This window comes from Dicentrarchus labrax, unplaced genomic scaffold (assembly GCF_905237075.1).
Source record: "Dicentrarchus labrax unplaced genomic scaffold, dlabrax2021, whole genome shotgun sequence".
Classification (NCBI taxonomy): Eukaryota; Metazoa; Chordata; class Actinopteri; family Moronidae; genus Dicentrarchus; species Dicentrarchus labrax.
Window position 1 is genome coordinate 11,856,479 of NW_026136712.1, and position 17,702 is coordinate 11,874,180.

The 17,702-nt window shown below is 38.9% G+C and overlaps 2 protein-coding genes across 3 annotated transcripts; one reads left to right on the plus strand and one right to left on the minus strand.

The window, feature by feature from the left end:
* Positions 1-173: 173 nt before the first annotated feature.
* Positions 174-3,243, minus strand: LOC127373710 (translational activator of cytochrome c oxidase 1). Its single transcript, XM_051418419.1, has 6 exons — positions 3,165-3,243; positions 2,634-2,901; positions 2,429-2,535; positions 2,158-2,291; positions 1,096-1,258; positions 174-715 (listed from the first exon to the last, which is right to left on the minus strand). Exons 2-6 carry the CDS (start codon positions 2,896-2,898, stop codon positions 506-508), a joined length of 879 nt encoding a protein of 292 aa, XP_051274379.1. The 5' UTR covers positions 2,899-2,901; positions 3,165-3,243; the 3' UTR covers positions 174-505.
* A 1,122-nt stretch (positions 3,244-4,365) lies between these two features.
* pth3r (parathyroid hormone 3 receptor) lies at positions 4,366-16,084 on the plus strand. 2 transcript variants are annotated; one of them, XM_051418450.1, is made up of 13 exons: positions 4,366-4,792; positions 8,938-9,043; positions 10,514-10,624; positions 10,779-10,903; positions 11,226-11,320; positions 11,543-11,696; positions 12,200-12,353; positions 12,781-12,841; positions 12,931-12,997; positions 13,080-13,174; positions 13,340-13,481; positions 14,122-14,163; positions 14,258-16,084. In XM_051418450.1, the coding sequence occupies exons 1-13, from the start codon at positions 4,727-4,729 to the stop codon at positions 14,738-14,740; spliced, it is 1,701 nt and encodes a 566-aa protein (XP_051274410.1). In that variant the 5' UTR covers positions 4,366-4,726; the 3' UTR covers positions 14,741-16,084. The 2 variants fall into 2 exon arrangements, with proteins under 2 accessions (XP_051274410.1, XP_051274412.1); XM_051418452.1 differs by having other exon boundaries at positions 11,229-11,320.
* Positions 16,085-17,702: the final 1,618 nt, after the last annotated feature.

Sequence of the window (17,702 nt, forward strand, 5' to 3'; positions counted from 1 at the left end):
AGAAGTTTTTAACATTCATCTGCTGAAGGGGCAAAGTTTTTCTGAGCTCACCTTAATTCCCATTTTCAGATAGAGGCTTTAGATGTGCAATATAATCCAGTATGCAAGTTGGATGTTAAAACTCCAGTGCACAGACACCAAAAATTGACTTTTCAGTGAAGCAGAGTTACTAGTTTTTCATTTTTCATTAGTTTTTATTTTTGTTTTCAATTCAGTTAGTTTCCAGAGTGTGTTTGCTTAGGGGGAGACCTTAAATATTTGAATTAATTTTAAATGGATTGTAAACATTGCTTCCTTCCTAGTAAAAGTGAAAATTCAATTTGACAAAACATTTTAATTTCTCTTGGATCTTATGAATGATTTTCCAATATAAAGGGACCTCTTATAACCTTTTTTTAAACAACTTTTAAAGACCTATTTGACAAATTGTCCAATCCATTCACTATGAAATCCGATACTCCTCATGTAAGATATTCAGTGTCCACCAAGTGTCCAGGAAGCGTCCTCAGCTGTCCACCTGGATGTTGTCCCACAGTCGAACTACATCTGGACAGTCATTGAGGGCTTCTATTAGCGTTGAAGCAGCATCCAGCTGATTCTGGTCTAAAGACGCAACAGTGCGAGGAACAAACTCCAACCCAGCAGACGTAATCTGCATTCCCAGCCCCTCCAACGAGGCACGCACCTTCTTCACGTCCATTATATCACATGTAAACTGAGGAGAGAGAAACAGATCAGATTAACTGTGGTAGGGCTGCAACTAATGATTACTTTAACTGTTATTAAAGGAACAGTGTAGGATTTAGGTCACACTCTAGCTTACTCAGACACTGTGCTGGGAATCTGTAAAGATGGGACCAAAATACAAATAAAATTGTGCTTTTTGGAAACTGGACACATAGTTTGATCAGAATTAAACATTTAATATTGCATAAAAATATTAATATTTTTATCCAAATCTAAATTTCAAAGCCCACCAGGATGGCTCCAAACATCCCTCATACCCGTCACTGCTGCTGTTATGTGCATTTAGAAACATGTTCCCTCATATGTCTGCACTACTCTCCTTAGACTAGATGTCTCTTCAGGTCTGACCTGCAGGAGGGGCTGCTCATCCTCATCCTCAGTCTCTTGGACATCTTCGGCTCCCGCCTCAATGGCCAGCTCCAGAGCTCGCTCCGTCGAGATGTTCTGCCCCTGCACCAACACCACCCCCTTCCTGTTGAAGTTGTGGCGGGCTCCATCTGACGGCATCCCCCTATAAATGAGTACAGAACTACACCTGTGAGACAACATAACCCTACATTTAAATATATATATATATATATTATATATTAATTTCTGTTTAAATGTTTAAACCACATATGGGTTTTAATTTTTATTAGGTATCTTTTATTTTATGAGAGACGGTCAGCACTTTGTGACTTTTTTTATTTTTACCTGTGACAGATAAGATAATGATTTAAGACTTTTTCAATCAATAAAAGCCTAAAATGAAGCTGTTAAGAGCCTGCAGACTTATTAAGATAGTGGGAAGCCTTTTTTGGCAGATGAACTGCAGAAACAAGCAGCAGCTCTGCCTGCTGTATTCTACCTTTCCTTTTTGCTATTTTTCAACAGCTGTTTACATCTGCACCAGCACCTTCTGAGCCAAGACAAATATGTTTGTACGGGGACATCTAGTGGCTACTGCTATTTTCACACTGGCACATCATTATCAGTACAGTGTGGTTACCATACATTATATAATCACTGCACTCTTCCTCTAGATCTAATCTGTTTACTATAAAACTGATGCATTATTGATGTACATTTTCAGGTATTTCCTTCAGACTGATTAAATAGTATTTGTGGACAACTAATGATGTTTGAATCAGAACTGTTGTTTGTTTTTGTTGTGTTAAAAATAGTGAAGATTTGGTTAGAACAGAGTTATGGAATATTAATTAATTCATATTTTTGCTCACTTCATCTTACATCTTTCTTACCCTCAGGTGTGTAAAAACTACAGGTTATAAACTTCTGTTTAAAATCAGCTGGGGGGAAAAATCCATTTCATTCATTAACCAGGATTAAACATCACCAGTGTGGTGAAAGTGCATGAAATATCTTGAGTTTTTCAGCTAAACAGTCAGATTATAGGAAGCGCGTCCTGACCCATTCTTGTTAAGCAGGCGTTTTATGTCCTGCTGGCTGCGTGAGTAGTTGTCAGTCAACAACTCGATGAGCAGCAGACATCCACCAGGCCCCCGAGCTTCATACATGTGCTGGGACCCACCTTTGGCCTTTTCCTGTGGAGCAAAGAGAAAAGACGTGAATGAGAGAATCTTGAGTACTTAAGCTATTCAGATTCAGTCTTTTAGTGTCACCAAAACACTTAATGTTGTTTCATTCACTCATTTATGTAGACAATGTGTTGTCAACCTACCGCACTCTTGATTGCAGACTCTATAGACGCCTTCGGCATGTTCCTGCTTTTGCACTGCTCCAGTATGTGGGCTAAGTTTATATTCATATCTGGGTTGGGTCCGCCCTCTGCAGGTGAAGCCAAAATTTGAAATATATTAATTCATTATATTAATTGACAAGAAAACACTTTTTCTTTTTTATTGTATCCAGTTGTTTAATCTCACCTTTCACAGCTATCCTTATCATCATACTAAACTTCTTAAACATCCTGCTCCTCGCCTCATCTTTAGGTCCTTTAATGTTCTTCACCTTTGACCACTTGTTGTGTCCGGCACATAAGGCGGAGCACAGCTGCAGGGTCCTGACAGGAGAGTCCCTCCACGGCGGGTACAACAGGCATGAAGCCGGCGGGAGGACGAACGAGGTCGCGGCCGGAGTCCGGGGGCGCAGGGTCCGGAGAGCCCTTAGCACCGCCGCTGCCCCCGCCATGCCCTTCAGACACAGACACAGAGACACAGAGCACACACACACACACACACACACACACACACACACACACACACACACACACACACACACACACACACACACACACACACAGTGTTAATGAGTGTTACAGTAACCTGCTGTATGTGGAGTCACAGGGCTGTGTTCAAGAGCCGAGCTGTAGGCCTCCGTCTGCAGGTGAAGCCGTTATAAAACATTACTCTTCACTTCGATGAATACATTAAACAGCCTGGAGTTTTATAGCTTACAGTTTTAACAAGTCCAGAGAGCACGCAGCTACTACTGTCCTTGTTGGTAAACCCGCACTTCCGGGTTTCGAATACGTCAAAAAAATGGCCTTTCAAAATAAAAGCTCAATCAAGCAACATGTTTTTGGTTTCAACATAAAATATTGTAGGGTCGTAGGTTGGACAGTGACATTCTTTATTCTGTTTTGAATATTATAAGTTGAACCATTTGATTGTAATCAAATTCCTACAGAGCATATTTACAAAATAATGTATTTGTTTTATATATTTATGTGATCACATATTCAATTTGATTTAGTCATTGTGAATTGTCTCTCCCCTTTTGGGCTCCATATTGATTTCCACTTGTGTTTGTTGACTATGTCATTAGTTTGATTTTAACCTGTATAAATAATAATAATAATAATAATAATAATAATAACAATACGTTGTTGTTGTTGTTGTTGTTGTTGTTATTGTTGTATTTTTCTCTATGTCTCCATAGTTATCCAGAAGCATCTTGTGTTTAGTATGTGCTGTAACTAATTTAATACATTAAAATATGAATAGTAAGTTGAGGCAAATGTATAATAAATCCTGAGCCATGGGAACCTGAAATCTTTATAAGGACCCGTGGGTGTTTCTGGTTGAGATCAGGAACCACAGAAGAATATTAGTGCACAAGTTCAGCAACTGGTCCCAAAGATAACGGCAATACAAGCCAAAATATTGTACAACTCCCCGTATAATTTGTGTATTTGTTATATCTGCTGGTGTCAGGGAGGTTAGCACTAGAGATTATAGGTTCCGTCTAATTGGTACACACAGTAGGCAGTCTGGTCTGTATTAGTGTCCTCCAGAATGTCCTAGCGTGGGAACTGGAAAAGAAATGTTGGTCTCTTGCCATGGGACCAAAGTCTATTAAATCATGCTTCTATTTATGATGAAGGGATATATTAATAATAGGTTTATGGTCCAAGCTCCTGTCCCAAATTCAAAAACAGGAACATACAGAATGTACTGAATCCCTGAACAATATGTGTGTGATCAATATATATGCAATTATGAAAAGGAGGGTAAAAGCTATACACTGTCTGACAGTGGGGTTAGGGAAAAAAACTGATAGAGGAAGAGGAGCACAAAGAGTTAAGTGAGGTTGAAGCTTCAGCCAATCCAGGACAACCCATCTCTGATAGACAACAGTCCAAAGAACTGTAAAAGGAGGAGATTTCTTCCACAGTGCTCCTTTCTCTCTCTTCCCAACAGAAACCTTCTCACTCTACAGACTGACTGCTACATGGTGATTAGTGATGTCTACTGAGCCTCAAGAAGAAGACTGGAGAAAGGAGACATTTTTAAAGGGGATGTCAGATGACCTCAGAGCTCAGGAAGATCATGTTAAAGGCTGTTATTGACCAATGAAACAAAGAGAATCACTTAAAAACAAGAGGAGCGCTGATGGGACAGCGCAGGAGAACCGCCCTTAACTTTGGGACACGAGTTCCTTCAATGCAACTTGAGGAGGACAAGATAATCTGATGTTAATCAAACGTCCCGTTTAAGTCGACCGTTGAAAAGACATCATGTTGTCTGTACTGGGAACCGGTGCCATGGCTCTTTTCCACAGTGTAATAATAGTGTCTGCGCTGGTAAGTGTACTCTACTTATCCTGAGTATTTGGGTGATTTTGTTATTGATGACTCCATTGATTTAATAAGTTACATTTCACAGGTTTTTATAGATTCGTTTTAGTTTCTCATAAGAATTTTGGAGGAAAATAGTTTATTTTTGCCTTGCTTTTACTTAAACAGGGATAATACTTGAACAGTTTTTATTTTTACATTCTATAATATGTTGTTGTCATATTTATTGATTGTTGTTTGTTCAATGGCAATCACAAACTTATATAAATAATATATATAATATAATAATAGTCTATTAAAGGATGGTTTTTATGCTCTAAATTTAAACTTTTCACACAGTAGCATCATATCTTACACTATAATATGACACTGAGTCAGAAAGAACACTCCCATACTGCTGCACTTTGGGCCAAATATAGAAAATTGCATGTATCTGTGACTCTCTTTGAACACATTTTGGATGTAGATTTATCTGTCATGCTTCATGCTTTGGGAAATGTGCCAGCCATTCATCAACAAGACTGACCATAGATGAGAGGTGTAACTTTCTTCTTTTTCAAACAAATGATGTGATGTGTAACAACTTTGTTTTGACAGTGCTGGTGAGGAATATAAAGTTTCCAATTTGAGTATTTATATAATTGCATAGTTTATTTCTAAATGTAAACCAAAGACAATTGAAATCATCACACAAATCTTATGTCCAAATAGGAATATTACTTTGAAAAAAGTAGGGGAATGTAAAGGCAAAACAATCTCTGAAAATGATTTTATAATGATTTTAAAGAGCAGTTTTAGATTTCTGGAGAAAAGACGTTCATATAAGTCAACACCACGTCTCCTTGACTCAGACAAATACCTGTAAAAATCAACCACCGAACTTACAAACTACCAGGACAACAGCATCAGTGAAACCAGTACGAGAGGCCCCCAATCTCCACCATCACAAGTCACCTGTGGTCCACTACCTCAAAAACCTCCATCAACTCTGACCCCTTTAACCTTTCACCCACTGAAGCAGCTCACACTGACCACCTCTATCTCTACATCTTCCAACGGGTCGATCCAGAGTGTCGAGCTCAGGCAGAATTACAACCTCCTGCTCACTCAGCCTGAAAATCACTTTACATGAAGCAGGGCCTGAGAAAGAAAATTAAATTATGACACAAAAGCGGGGAGATGTCTAAGCCTAATTGTTTTGCTAACACTCCCTGTCTGTCAGCAGAAAACCCTCCTGTACAAAGAACATGTATGACTTCTCTGTATTGACTTGCATGTATTAAATAACGCTGCATGATGATTTGTATTCATTTTCTAGGGTTGTTTTGTTGATGCATCGGTGGAGGACCATCAATAATTGACATGTGTTTAAATGTGATTGTGGACAGAAACACACGTGCACACACACACACACACACACACACACACACACACACACACACACACACACACACACACACACACACACACACACACACACAGTGTGTCCTCAGTCCACTACAACAACAACAAGTATTGAGCTACTCAATATGTCTGTATTGTCTTTGGCTGAGAGCCCCCCTCCCAAAAAAAATCACTATAGGGAATAATAGCTGTTCAGCTTTCTGAGTGCTACAATACTGGAGACTCTGTTCGCCCTTAGGTGGTTTATTTGAATGACTTCTGCCAAGAATGTTAGTTATCACAAATCCATCGACATGACTGGTTCCAGTTGGACTTTAGTCTGTTTAACAAGATTGAGAACTTTTCTTCAGCTTGCCAGGGAGACGGCTGTGAGAAGCAAATACTCAGACCCTTCACTAATGTTACACACTGGACCTTTAAGTAAAAGTACAGGAGTGTTAATGCTTAAAGTATCAACAGTAATTGGCCGCTTTGACAGATGTATTATCATATATTACATTAATAATATATTATTATTTATACATTACCTGGAGTTAGTTTAGTCTAGGGGTCCCCGACCTAGGGGTCAGGTCCCTTCCAAATGGTCACAGGATAAAATCTGACAGGTCGTGAAGCCCTGCAACACAACTTATCTTTAATCTATGGACCTCTCTTTCTTCTCATTGGGCCATAACAGTTATCAAAATCAGTGGTTCTCAACCTGGGGGTCGGGAGTCACAAGGGGGTTGAGAAATCATTCAAATGGTTGTGGACTTTTTATACATGTTCACAGGGACAGTTATGTCAGTATTGTGCAAATGTGTTTCTATCTATTATTGTGCTTTTAGGCCTCAAGCCGACATGTTGACTGCTGATTGTGAACGTGGTTAATAAAAAAAATCTAAAAGCATAATTAAAGACAAAAAATTTGTTGTTGTTCTGTCTGTGGGCGAAGAAATGAGTTTGACACCTTTCATCTGCTTACAACTAAGCAGCTGCTTAGAGCCCCGCAGCCGCCAGGGGCTCCCCAGGCTGATGAACTGATAAGGGCGCCCTAGTAGAGCGAGGTGGAACTTTATTTTCACTTTCATTTTCCTGTGGAACTATTACATCGGCGCACCACTGAAGAGAGAGGAAAACAACTGTGGAAAAAAAACCATCCATGGGTGGAAAGCTGGCTCATTAAGTTGATGATGATCACAAAAAACATTAACAAGGGAGCAGACCAAGAGCCATGAGACAGTCTTACTCACTCACTCACTCACTCTGAGAACTGGAACTTCTCAGACATTTAAAAACAGGACAAGAAGCCCCAACCAGCAATAGTTTTTTAGCAAACAACATGGTTGTTAGATGGCTCAAGAACTGTTGGATGGGATGCCATGAAATGTGATCCAGACATTCATGGTCCCCAGAGGATGAATCTTACTTACTTTGATATTATCCTAACTTTTCCTATAGTACATCATGAAGTTCACATTTCTGTTTTTTAGTGAAGTTCCTCAACAACTGCTTGATGTATTACAATGAAAGCACCACAGCTTCAGTACAACCTCACAGAGCTGCTTGCATAAAGGGTTTCAAGCCAAAAGCTTCTGCTGGTTTAACAATGTAATGTATCATGTAATGTAATGTCGTATCTGACAAGTAACTATTAATTACCGTCAATAGATCCTCCTAAATGTTACACACTGGACCTTATGCAACACTTGAGTAAACTTATCGAGTTACTTTCCACCACAGAGGCAACTCATTCCTCTGGATGTTTTCTTCTCCCCTGGACCAAACTTATGCTTAGTTGTTTCTTTCTCTTTCTTTGTACCTTTCTGCCTCATCATCTCTCTCAGTGTTATCCTCTGGCAGGCCAACAATCCTCATGTGAGTTCTCTAGTTGTTAGTTTTGCCGCTCTGTTGTGAAATGCACCTGGGAACACAAAGCTACTTGTGTAGATCTCACGAGCATGGCCGAAGTCCTGAGGACAAGGCCCCCATGCGGCCAACGGCAGCCCCGCCGCTGGTAAACAAAGGGGGTTGGCGAGGGATCATCACATACCACACCCTCACACAACTATTTCACAACACCTGGAGGCAGCACATCAGATCCTTGCGGTTGACAGATCACCCAAGTTGGACAGAGTCTTCAGAGAGACTTTTATTGGGAAACTTTTCATATCTGTAGGCATCTTTAAAGATAAACAGCTGACTTTTCTCTTGAAGCTTGGGCAAATACCAAACAACGCAATCAGACCTCTGCAGATACATTATAGCCAATTCTTGGGTAAAGGAGATCTTTATTTCATTTCGGTAGGATCATATCACCAATTGGTTGTTTCAAATCATTACAAAGAAGTGATCATTTACAGTATGGCTAACTATTGTGGTATTTAAACATTTTTGATGTATTGATTTTTCCTTGTTTGTATTGTAAGAAAATAAAGTAGCAGGCTTTCAAGAATCAAGGATCAAGGAAATGTATTTATCATTATAATGCAAGGTTGAACAGTGAAATGAAAGTTTGTAGTCCCTTCATGCTATACAGAAAAATATAATTCAATCCATAGAAGAAGAACATAAACTAAATTAAATAAAACAAATTATTTTTAATAGTGATAAGGATAAGGTTTTCATCTTCACATAAAAAGTTCAACGTTTGAGAAACAGTTTAACAAAGTTTAAGTAAATTGATGGATATTGGACATAACACTATGGTGCATCTCTTGCATATTTGTTTGAACAATCTGACATCTCCCTTTATCCACCTGCTACAGATTGACTCTGATGATGTCATCACACGAGATGAGCAGATCTACGTTCTGATTGGTGCTCATGCCAAGTGTGAAAGGAACATCCAGGCACAGATGGCACTGGTTAAAGGTTTGTGTGCAGCTTTTGATCATTTTATTCATTTACAGTTTTGTTTTGTTATCAAAAGGTCATCAAAACTCCCCAGAAAAAATGTTCACTAAACCCATAGAAGTCTAAATAAGTCTAAAAACTGCATACTAAATATTTTTTAAACTTCCATCACTGAATTGGTTGCATGAGAGCATTGTGGTTTTAGTCGGGACACAAGATCTATCTATAAAATCAAATTTAAACCTTCACTCCAGATAAAAAGTCAACATTTGGAATATGTTGAGTATGCCAGCTGGGTTGAAGAGTCTTTTTCCCTTTTAAAAAATTTATAAAATAAAGCTCTCCATATTTGGAAAGTAAGGTTCTTTAACAACCACATCCAGAATTAGTATTTAAAAAACACACAAGGTCAGTGAGTGCATGTACAAATAATCAGAAACAGTAGCATATTTATGACATTATGTATTTATTTAGGATCAGTTATAACACGCATCCAATATCCTGCTGACCAGTATCTCTGTGATTACAGAGTTGAATTTAGGTGCAGACAATAGTGGGACATATTTCATTCAGATTATGACGCAGAAGCTGTAGTGGCTTCAATGGTCTATTTAAAGAGGGATTTTATGAGACGGAGCCCCAGTCTGAAGACTAGACGGGTAGAAGAGAGACACAGATGTCATAAATTCTCCTGCATACTGCATGAAATATTAGATTAAATATATTGTAGGAAACCATCAATGGAAATCTGTGATGCTGGTTCTATTTTACTCTTCAACCATTTAAACATATTTAGATTTCTGTTAAGGCTTCAGAGGTGGACATAGTAAAGTACATTTACTAAAGTACACTTTTGAGGTACTTTACTTAAGTATTTCCATTTTATAATAATTCATATTTCAACTCTACCATATTTCAGAGGGAAATATTGTACATTTTATTGCACTTTCCATTTAACTGAGTGCTCCTTGTTACATTTCAAATCCAATGATACATACATATGATGAGCTTATGAGACAAAGTGTATTATTAAAGATTTAACTTTCCAAACGTATAAGGGTTAAATTTATCTCCACTTTGACTAGTACTAAGGTTAATGTACTGCTTAATGTGTCAGTAAAAATCCAATCTCCTGCATTATTTAATAACCAATATGCACTTTTGATATTTTTACTGCTTAAGTTAACATTTCAATGCATGACTTTTTCTACTTGTAATGGAGTAGTTTTACAACACTGACAGGTTTACTTACCCAAGTGTGCACTGTGCAGTAGTATTAGGGCAACATTAACAAAAATATAACACAAAAATATCAAATATCAAAGCAAATATCCAAGCATTAAGATACACTGATTACTTCAAACAGAGGTTCTTGCTTAGGGGCCTTCTGACTTCTTGAGCCCCTGAGCCTGTGTCATAGTTTTGTATGTCAGTAGAAAAGCTGAACTTTCAAATGACATAGCAGTTGTTTCCCATTGCTTTGTGAAGAAGGTGACTGTATCCCGGAGTGGGACGGGATCATCTGCTGGCCACAGAGCAGAGCGGGTCAGCTGGTTTCAGTGCTGTGTCCAGAGTACATCTACGACTTCAACCACAGAGGTATGAGAGCCAAGAGACACTACCATCCACCATTTGATCATCTACATGCAACTACAGAGATGGAATAACATCTAAATAAAAATGTATGACATTCCTGTTGTGTCACTGTTGTTGTGCTAATGTTGTGACTGTGTCCTGTTCTCCTGCGACCCAGGGCGAGCCTACCGCCAGTGTGATACATCGGGGAGCTGGGAACAGGTGCCAAGCATTAACCGCACTTGGGCCAACTACACCGAGTGCACCACATATTTGACCTCCAACCACAGGAGCCAGGAGGAGGTACATACATATGCATTTGTATTTAGATGAATATACAGACAGTGTGTTCTTATGGTTGAATGTGTGTGTTATGTGAATTGGCATAAAATATGTTTGACTTCCAATGTGTTGATTGCTGAGACGTGAAACCTTTTTGAATGAATGCCAATGTATTTTGTACAATATATTCATTTTAACATATAAAATATATTCTGAATAATAAGTTTCACTATGCTGACCAGGTGTTTTTAGGCTACAAAAGTATATTCTATCTTTATGCATCTGCACCTTATATATACTGTCAATGATCAGCACACATAAGTATGTTTTTGTTTTGCTTCAGAAGGTGTTTGAGAGACTCCATCTTATGTACACTGTCGGCTACTCCATTTCTCTAGCATCACTGCTGGTGGCAGTCTCCATCCTCTGCTATTTCAAGTAAGAAACCTAAAACTTCAGTAATATTCAACTTCAATTATTTGTCCATAAATACTCCACACCTATTTGTATATTCTTTCATTCTAACACCACAATATCTCTCCCTCTATCTCTCTCTCTCGCTCTTACACACACACACACACACACACACACACCTACACACACACACACACACACACACACACACACACACACACACACACACACACACACACTTTTCAGGCGTCTCCACTGCACACGCAATTACATCCACATTCACCTCTTCACCTCCTTCATATGTCGGGCAGTCAGCATTTTCGTGAAAGACGCTGTGCTCTACACCATCTCTTATGACAGTAATGCTGAGCCTGAGTTCACTGCACAGAAGCCCCATATGGTAAACTGTATATTTTTTATCTTCATTACCATAGTCAAAGTGTTTTGTTTTCATAGTGTTTTAATGTTGCATCAAGGTGCTTAGATTTAGAGCACACCTCCTAAGTCTTGGAGATGATCCACTGTATGATGTGTTTGAAAGGAAAAGTTTGATATTTTAGGAAATACTCTTAATCGTTTTCTTGCTGAGAGATAAGATATAACATGTAAGGATATTTAGCTTTAGAAGTGCTGATAGGAGGATTTTGTTACCTTTGGACAGAGCCAGGCTAGCAATTTCCCCCTGTTTCCAGTCTTTGTGTTAAGCTAAGCTAATAGTTTACATATTTACTGCACAGATATGAGAAAGCTAATTAAGAAAGATTATTTCCCAAAATGTTGAACTGTTCCTTAAAGAAAAAACATAAATTCTAGTTTTAATGACAATATGTATTACTGTTTGTTTTTTCTCTTATTATATGATCTGTTTGAATGTTTCCTTTACATGCTGCTTCGTGTCTTTAGGCCGGCTGTAAAGTTGCTGTTACTTTCTTCCTTTATTTCCTGGCAACCAATCATTACTGGATCCTGGTGGAGGGGTTGTACCTACATAGCCTCATCTTCATGGCCTTCCTCTCTGACAAGAACTACCTATGGGCCCTTACCATTATCGGCTGGGGTAAGGGCCATCGGACCAGATCTGTTGTCACATATCGGGTTAGGAGTAAATTAACCTACCTAACTCAGTATTGGGTATTGGGTCAGGTACTGTGCTCATGTACTTGTAATTGTAATCATAAAACTACTCCGATACTGCACCAGGTACTACAGTGCAGTGTGATGTTGTGTAACCTCTCGTTAGTTGAGCAAGTTTAAAGATAATTTAAACAAATTTTACAACAACAGTACCAAAATTAAATTGTTTACAGCCAGAAAGTGAGGAACTTCTGATGAAAATATTGTTTTCAAAGCCATTATTAGAACTGTAATGGTATTATTAAGTACTCATAAATCAGCAAGTACACAAATGTACTGGTATGTGTTCTGAAAAAATGTGTATAGTGTATCCTTATATTGCTCAATTTTTCTCTCTCTGCTAATCTTAGGTGTTCCAGCTGTGTTTGTGTCTGTTTGGGTCAGTGCACGAGCATCGCTGGCAGACACACAGTAAGTCGTGCGATGCATTCACTTGTCACAAATTATAACCTGACACCTGCATCACAAACGCTCGCTTTAACTTGTCTGTCTGCTTTCAGATGCTGGGACATCAGTGCAGGAAACCTGAAGTGGATCTATCAAGTCCCCATTCTGGCAGCCATTGTTGTAAGAAAGGTTTACCTGTTGATATTATTAAAGAATATTTAACACATTCTTATGACCTTACTGCACATCTCTGCTCCTGCAGGTGAACTTCCTCCTCTTTGTCAACATTATACGTGTACTGGCCTCTAAACTGTGGGAAACAAACACTGGTAAACTGGACCCTCGGCAGCAATATCGGTAATTGTTCATAAAACACTGACAATCTAAAAAATTTACCTTTAATCTAATTATTTATTCCATATAATATACTATATAAAATTCATATTAGGCTATGATCATTTGACGAGAGAGTTTTTGCAAACATTAAATCACAGCATGAATGCTCATGCTCTTCATCTGCAGGAAGCTGCTGAAGTCCACATTAGTCCTCATGCCCTTGTTTGGAGTTCACTACATGGTGTTCATGGCTCTTCCCTACACTGAGGTCACTGGGCTGCTGTGGCAAGTCCAAATGCATTATGAGATGTTCTTCAATTCATCCCAGGTTGTACACATTTATAAGCACTAACTCTGCATGCAGATATGTGATCTAAGGCTTCACATTTCTGATAATGGTTTGCAAAAAAAAGTATACATTTCAGTAAAAGTTTGTTTTTATCAACATTTTCTGAACACTTATTTGAATAGTTTTTTATTTTCAAGCTAAAAATAACAAATATGTGTAATAAGGATACCATGGAGAAACATTTTGGGAAATATACTTATTTGTTTTCTTGCCAAGAGTTAAATGAGAAGCTTGCTACCACTCTGTCTGTTAAATATGAGCATACTTTAGCTTAGGTTATCTTAGCAAAAAGGACTGGAAAACAGGGAAACAGATAGATGAAATTAATGGTAAATTAGTGAGCTTTAGAAAACTTTTTATTAAGTTTGGAGAGAGCCAGATCAGCTTTTTCCCCTGTTTTTAGTCTTTAAGCTATGCTAAGATAAGCTAATATTTAGTATACAGATGAATCAATCTTCTCATTTAACTCTCAGCAAGAAAGCAAATAAGCATATTGTCGAAATATTGCTTTAATCATTATGGATCATCATCATTTTATGGAACAGTTTATGGTTCATTTTCAGTATTTAAAGTCAATACATCTGGTTCTTTTTAACAAAATCTTTTTTTCATATTTCAGGGCTTTTTTGTGGCATTTATCTACTGTTTCTGCAATGGGGAGGTAATAAAGCTATCGTTCAGTTCTGAAGAGTGAACTCTGGTGTTTGTGGTCCGATAAAAAAAAGACAAACATGTCTCCCTCTTCTTGTCCTCAGGTGCAGGCAGAGGTGAAGAAGGCGTGGTTACGACGCAGCCTCACGTTGGACCTCAAACAGAAAGCCAGGATGACCAGCAGTGGTGGCAGCTGTTACTACGGTGGCATGATGTCACACACCACCACCCAGAGTGTCAGCTTGTCTGCTGTCAATCCCAGAGCTCTATCCTTCACTGGAGTTGTGGTGGGCTCAGGTGGAACCGCTGGTGGAGGGTCAGGGATCAGGCCGGCACGTCACAGCTCTCTCCACCCACAAACCAGCCTGCCCGGATATGTGTCCGGTGACACAGAGACCTCCAGCCCCCAACAGGAGCTGGCTGTGCGGAAGCCAGGGGGGACGGAGTCTGGAGTTTTTGCCAGGCATGCCAGAAGCGGCAAGGGAAATCATGACCGCAAAGGTCCCGGAGCATCTCCAGCCCAAATCCCTGGATCAGAAGATCCAGACAGCTCCTTATCTCTGAAAGAGCTGGAGACCATCTTGTGACTGTTTGGATAAATGTTCAGATGAGTATAAATGAGGTATTAGACTAAAGACCAAGATATATATGATAGGCATGAATCTTTCTGGCCACATTTCAAGGATTTACTTGTGTTGAGATTGTTTTGTCAACTTCCTCTAAAGTCAAGAGAGAACTTTCAGTCTCAACTTGTAAGCCAACAGCTGGACAACCTCTGTTTGCTGAAGAAGATTGTATGATTGAAAACTCCTGAACAGCTACTGAGCAGACCTTGTGGTGAGATTGACAGCAACAGAGTTTTGTGGTTGTCTGGGTTTTTCAGTGGATGGGATCACATTTCCAATGCATCAACAATGAGGGAATACACACACATTTTCATTTTGCAAAATGACACCGAAGGCCTTCACTCATTGTGACATATGTACCAAATCAGTATGCATGAGTCTATGATGGTTTGTGTACATCTCAAGTTATAGGTACAATTTCCTCATGGGTCAGTGTACCTAAACTGTACATACGTTTTTATATGCTTTCAACTGATTTCACGTTGAAATGTGAACAGATAAATTAAGCTAAATAAATATGAAGCTGTGATGGTTCAGAGAATTTAGAAAAGTCAAAAGACAGACCTGGATGTTTAAACAGGGAGATTTTTCTCTGCCTCTTCATATCTTTCCTGTGTTGGATTTCCAGGCCAGACTGGCTGACACCAGTAAAATTGTGTGTGTGTGTGTGTGTGTGTGTGTGTGTGTGTGTGTGTGTGTGTGTGTGCGTGCGTGCGTGCGTGTGTGTGTGTGTCAGCGGCTGCTGTCTATGAATCTGCTGTAGCAATCCTCCCATTTCCAAATATTGACCTCCATACGTATCAGCCACACATTTCTGATGGAGGGGGCATTACTCCACCGGGCTAACTGTCTACAATTGATTATTTCCAATAGTCATGGTGTCCAGATAGTATGTCTAGACAGGTGGGACTTCTCTCTGCACCTTTGTTGTTGTCTACTCTCCCCTATTTATCAGTTTGACAGGACCCTGGGGGCTTTTTACCCATTGCAGGCCAAACGGCAGCTCCTTCCTCTGTGTGACCTTTGCCCTGAATGCCCTCACAACACCTTCCAGTATTTCACACACTCCCCTCAGGCCTCGGCTCGGAGCAAGAAGCACCTGAGCTGCTTGTGGACCTCGAGCATAAGTGACAAACCTGCATCACAAGCCACCAGTATTCACAAGATAAACAGACAGGAAATTGTGCCTGTAAATATTTTAGGACTGTTTTAGGTGCCCAGAAATAGAGACGACTGTTCTGTGTTTATAGGATATGTAAAGTGTAAGATAACTCTGCTAATTTAATAAATGTTTTTGGGAAATTGTCTTGAGAGTTTAAATAAAGTGCTCTATGTGTAAAAAGTTTTGTTTGGTATTTAAAGGCAGAACTTGAGGCAATACACACTTGTAGTACTGGAAGATCTCATTCTATGAGCAGTTATCACTTAATTTTATTATCTTGTCTTTAACTATTTGACCTTTATTTAACCAGGTAAGTCCCACTGAATTTGGAAACCTCTTTTGCAATTAGGATCCGGCCAAAATGACAGCATAAAATAAAGCTACAAGTAGATGAAATTAAGAATGGAGTCATTTATCATAGAGTTTACATTGGACTTGATTTCTGCCAGAGATTTCAGATTCATCACTTTAATTTCCTTTTGCAGACTAGTCTAAGTAGGCTGGATTTTCTTATCTGTCCGTACAATTTGAGCAGACTGACTGAGAAGTACAACAGCTGAGTCACTAACATTACTGGAAGCCAACAGCAAGGAGGCTCAGACAGTTCCAGGTAGAAAAATACTATACCGCTGCCATCAAAGTTCTGAAATATCACCTAATAAACTCACTCCTGAAACCTTACTGCATCTCCTATAGTACTAACTATATAGTTTTTACATCATACTGCCTATACAATGTGTTGCACTGCTGGAAAACACCATGATCTAAATATTTTTATAGCATAATTCAGGTAAAATTATAGTTTTTCGTATAGTAGATATAGTAGTAAAGCCTTGTTCACATGTTTATCATTTAAACAGGCACCATTATATTATAACCCTGAGGGTTTAAGCTTAACTAAGCTCTCTTGTGAGTCCGCAAACATACAGAAGTGCAACACTAAATCAGCGGACTGGCCCTTTAAGTTATTAGGAAATATACTAGATAAAGCTCTGCCCCCTGTTGCAAGAGTGAACACATTGCAAGTTAAAATGTCCTCACTGGTTATTGCCTCATGAGAAGTCAAATGAAATGAAACTAATGACTAATCAATAGTCTTTGTGTGTGTGTGCATTGTTTTTGAGTTTCAGACCATCAAGAGCCCAGAGCACTGAGAGAACATTTGACCCTTTTAGACCCATAACACACGTAGTCGATGTAAAAAAATTCAATAATAACAGTTTTACAACATAGTTTGACTTGCTTATCTTTGTTTTTTAGGTACATTAGAAATAATAAAGTACACATAAAATACATTTTAGAGGCCAGTAAACATAAAATACATTATTGTGATACTGAAGGAAATTAGATGTATGTTTATTGTGTCATGAGCATACAAGCAACAAGCTCACATGAACTTTTTAAAGTAATCATTCAACCAGGAGAACTAATCAGGAATGAATTTAAAGTTTAGCCCATAAATCATTGTATAATGAACATTAAAACATCAAATAATACAAATCAAGCTTTTCTCTTCAGGAAAACAAAACCATGAGGTATTGTTGTCTCTGCATTTTAGACTGTAGTTGAACATTTCACAGCTCTGATGTCGTCAAAAAAGGAATATGAAGCATCCAAACATATGGAGCACCAGACACAGATATGCATGAGTGATTGCTCCTCCACCAGGACAAAAAAAAAAAAAAACCCAACCCCCAGCCAATAATGTATGGTGGCGACCAGCTGTCAGCTCATTAGAGAGGAAAGGCTGGGGACCAAAGT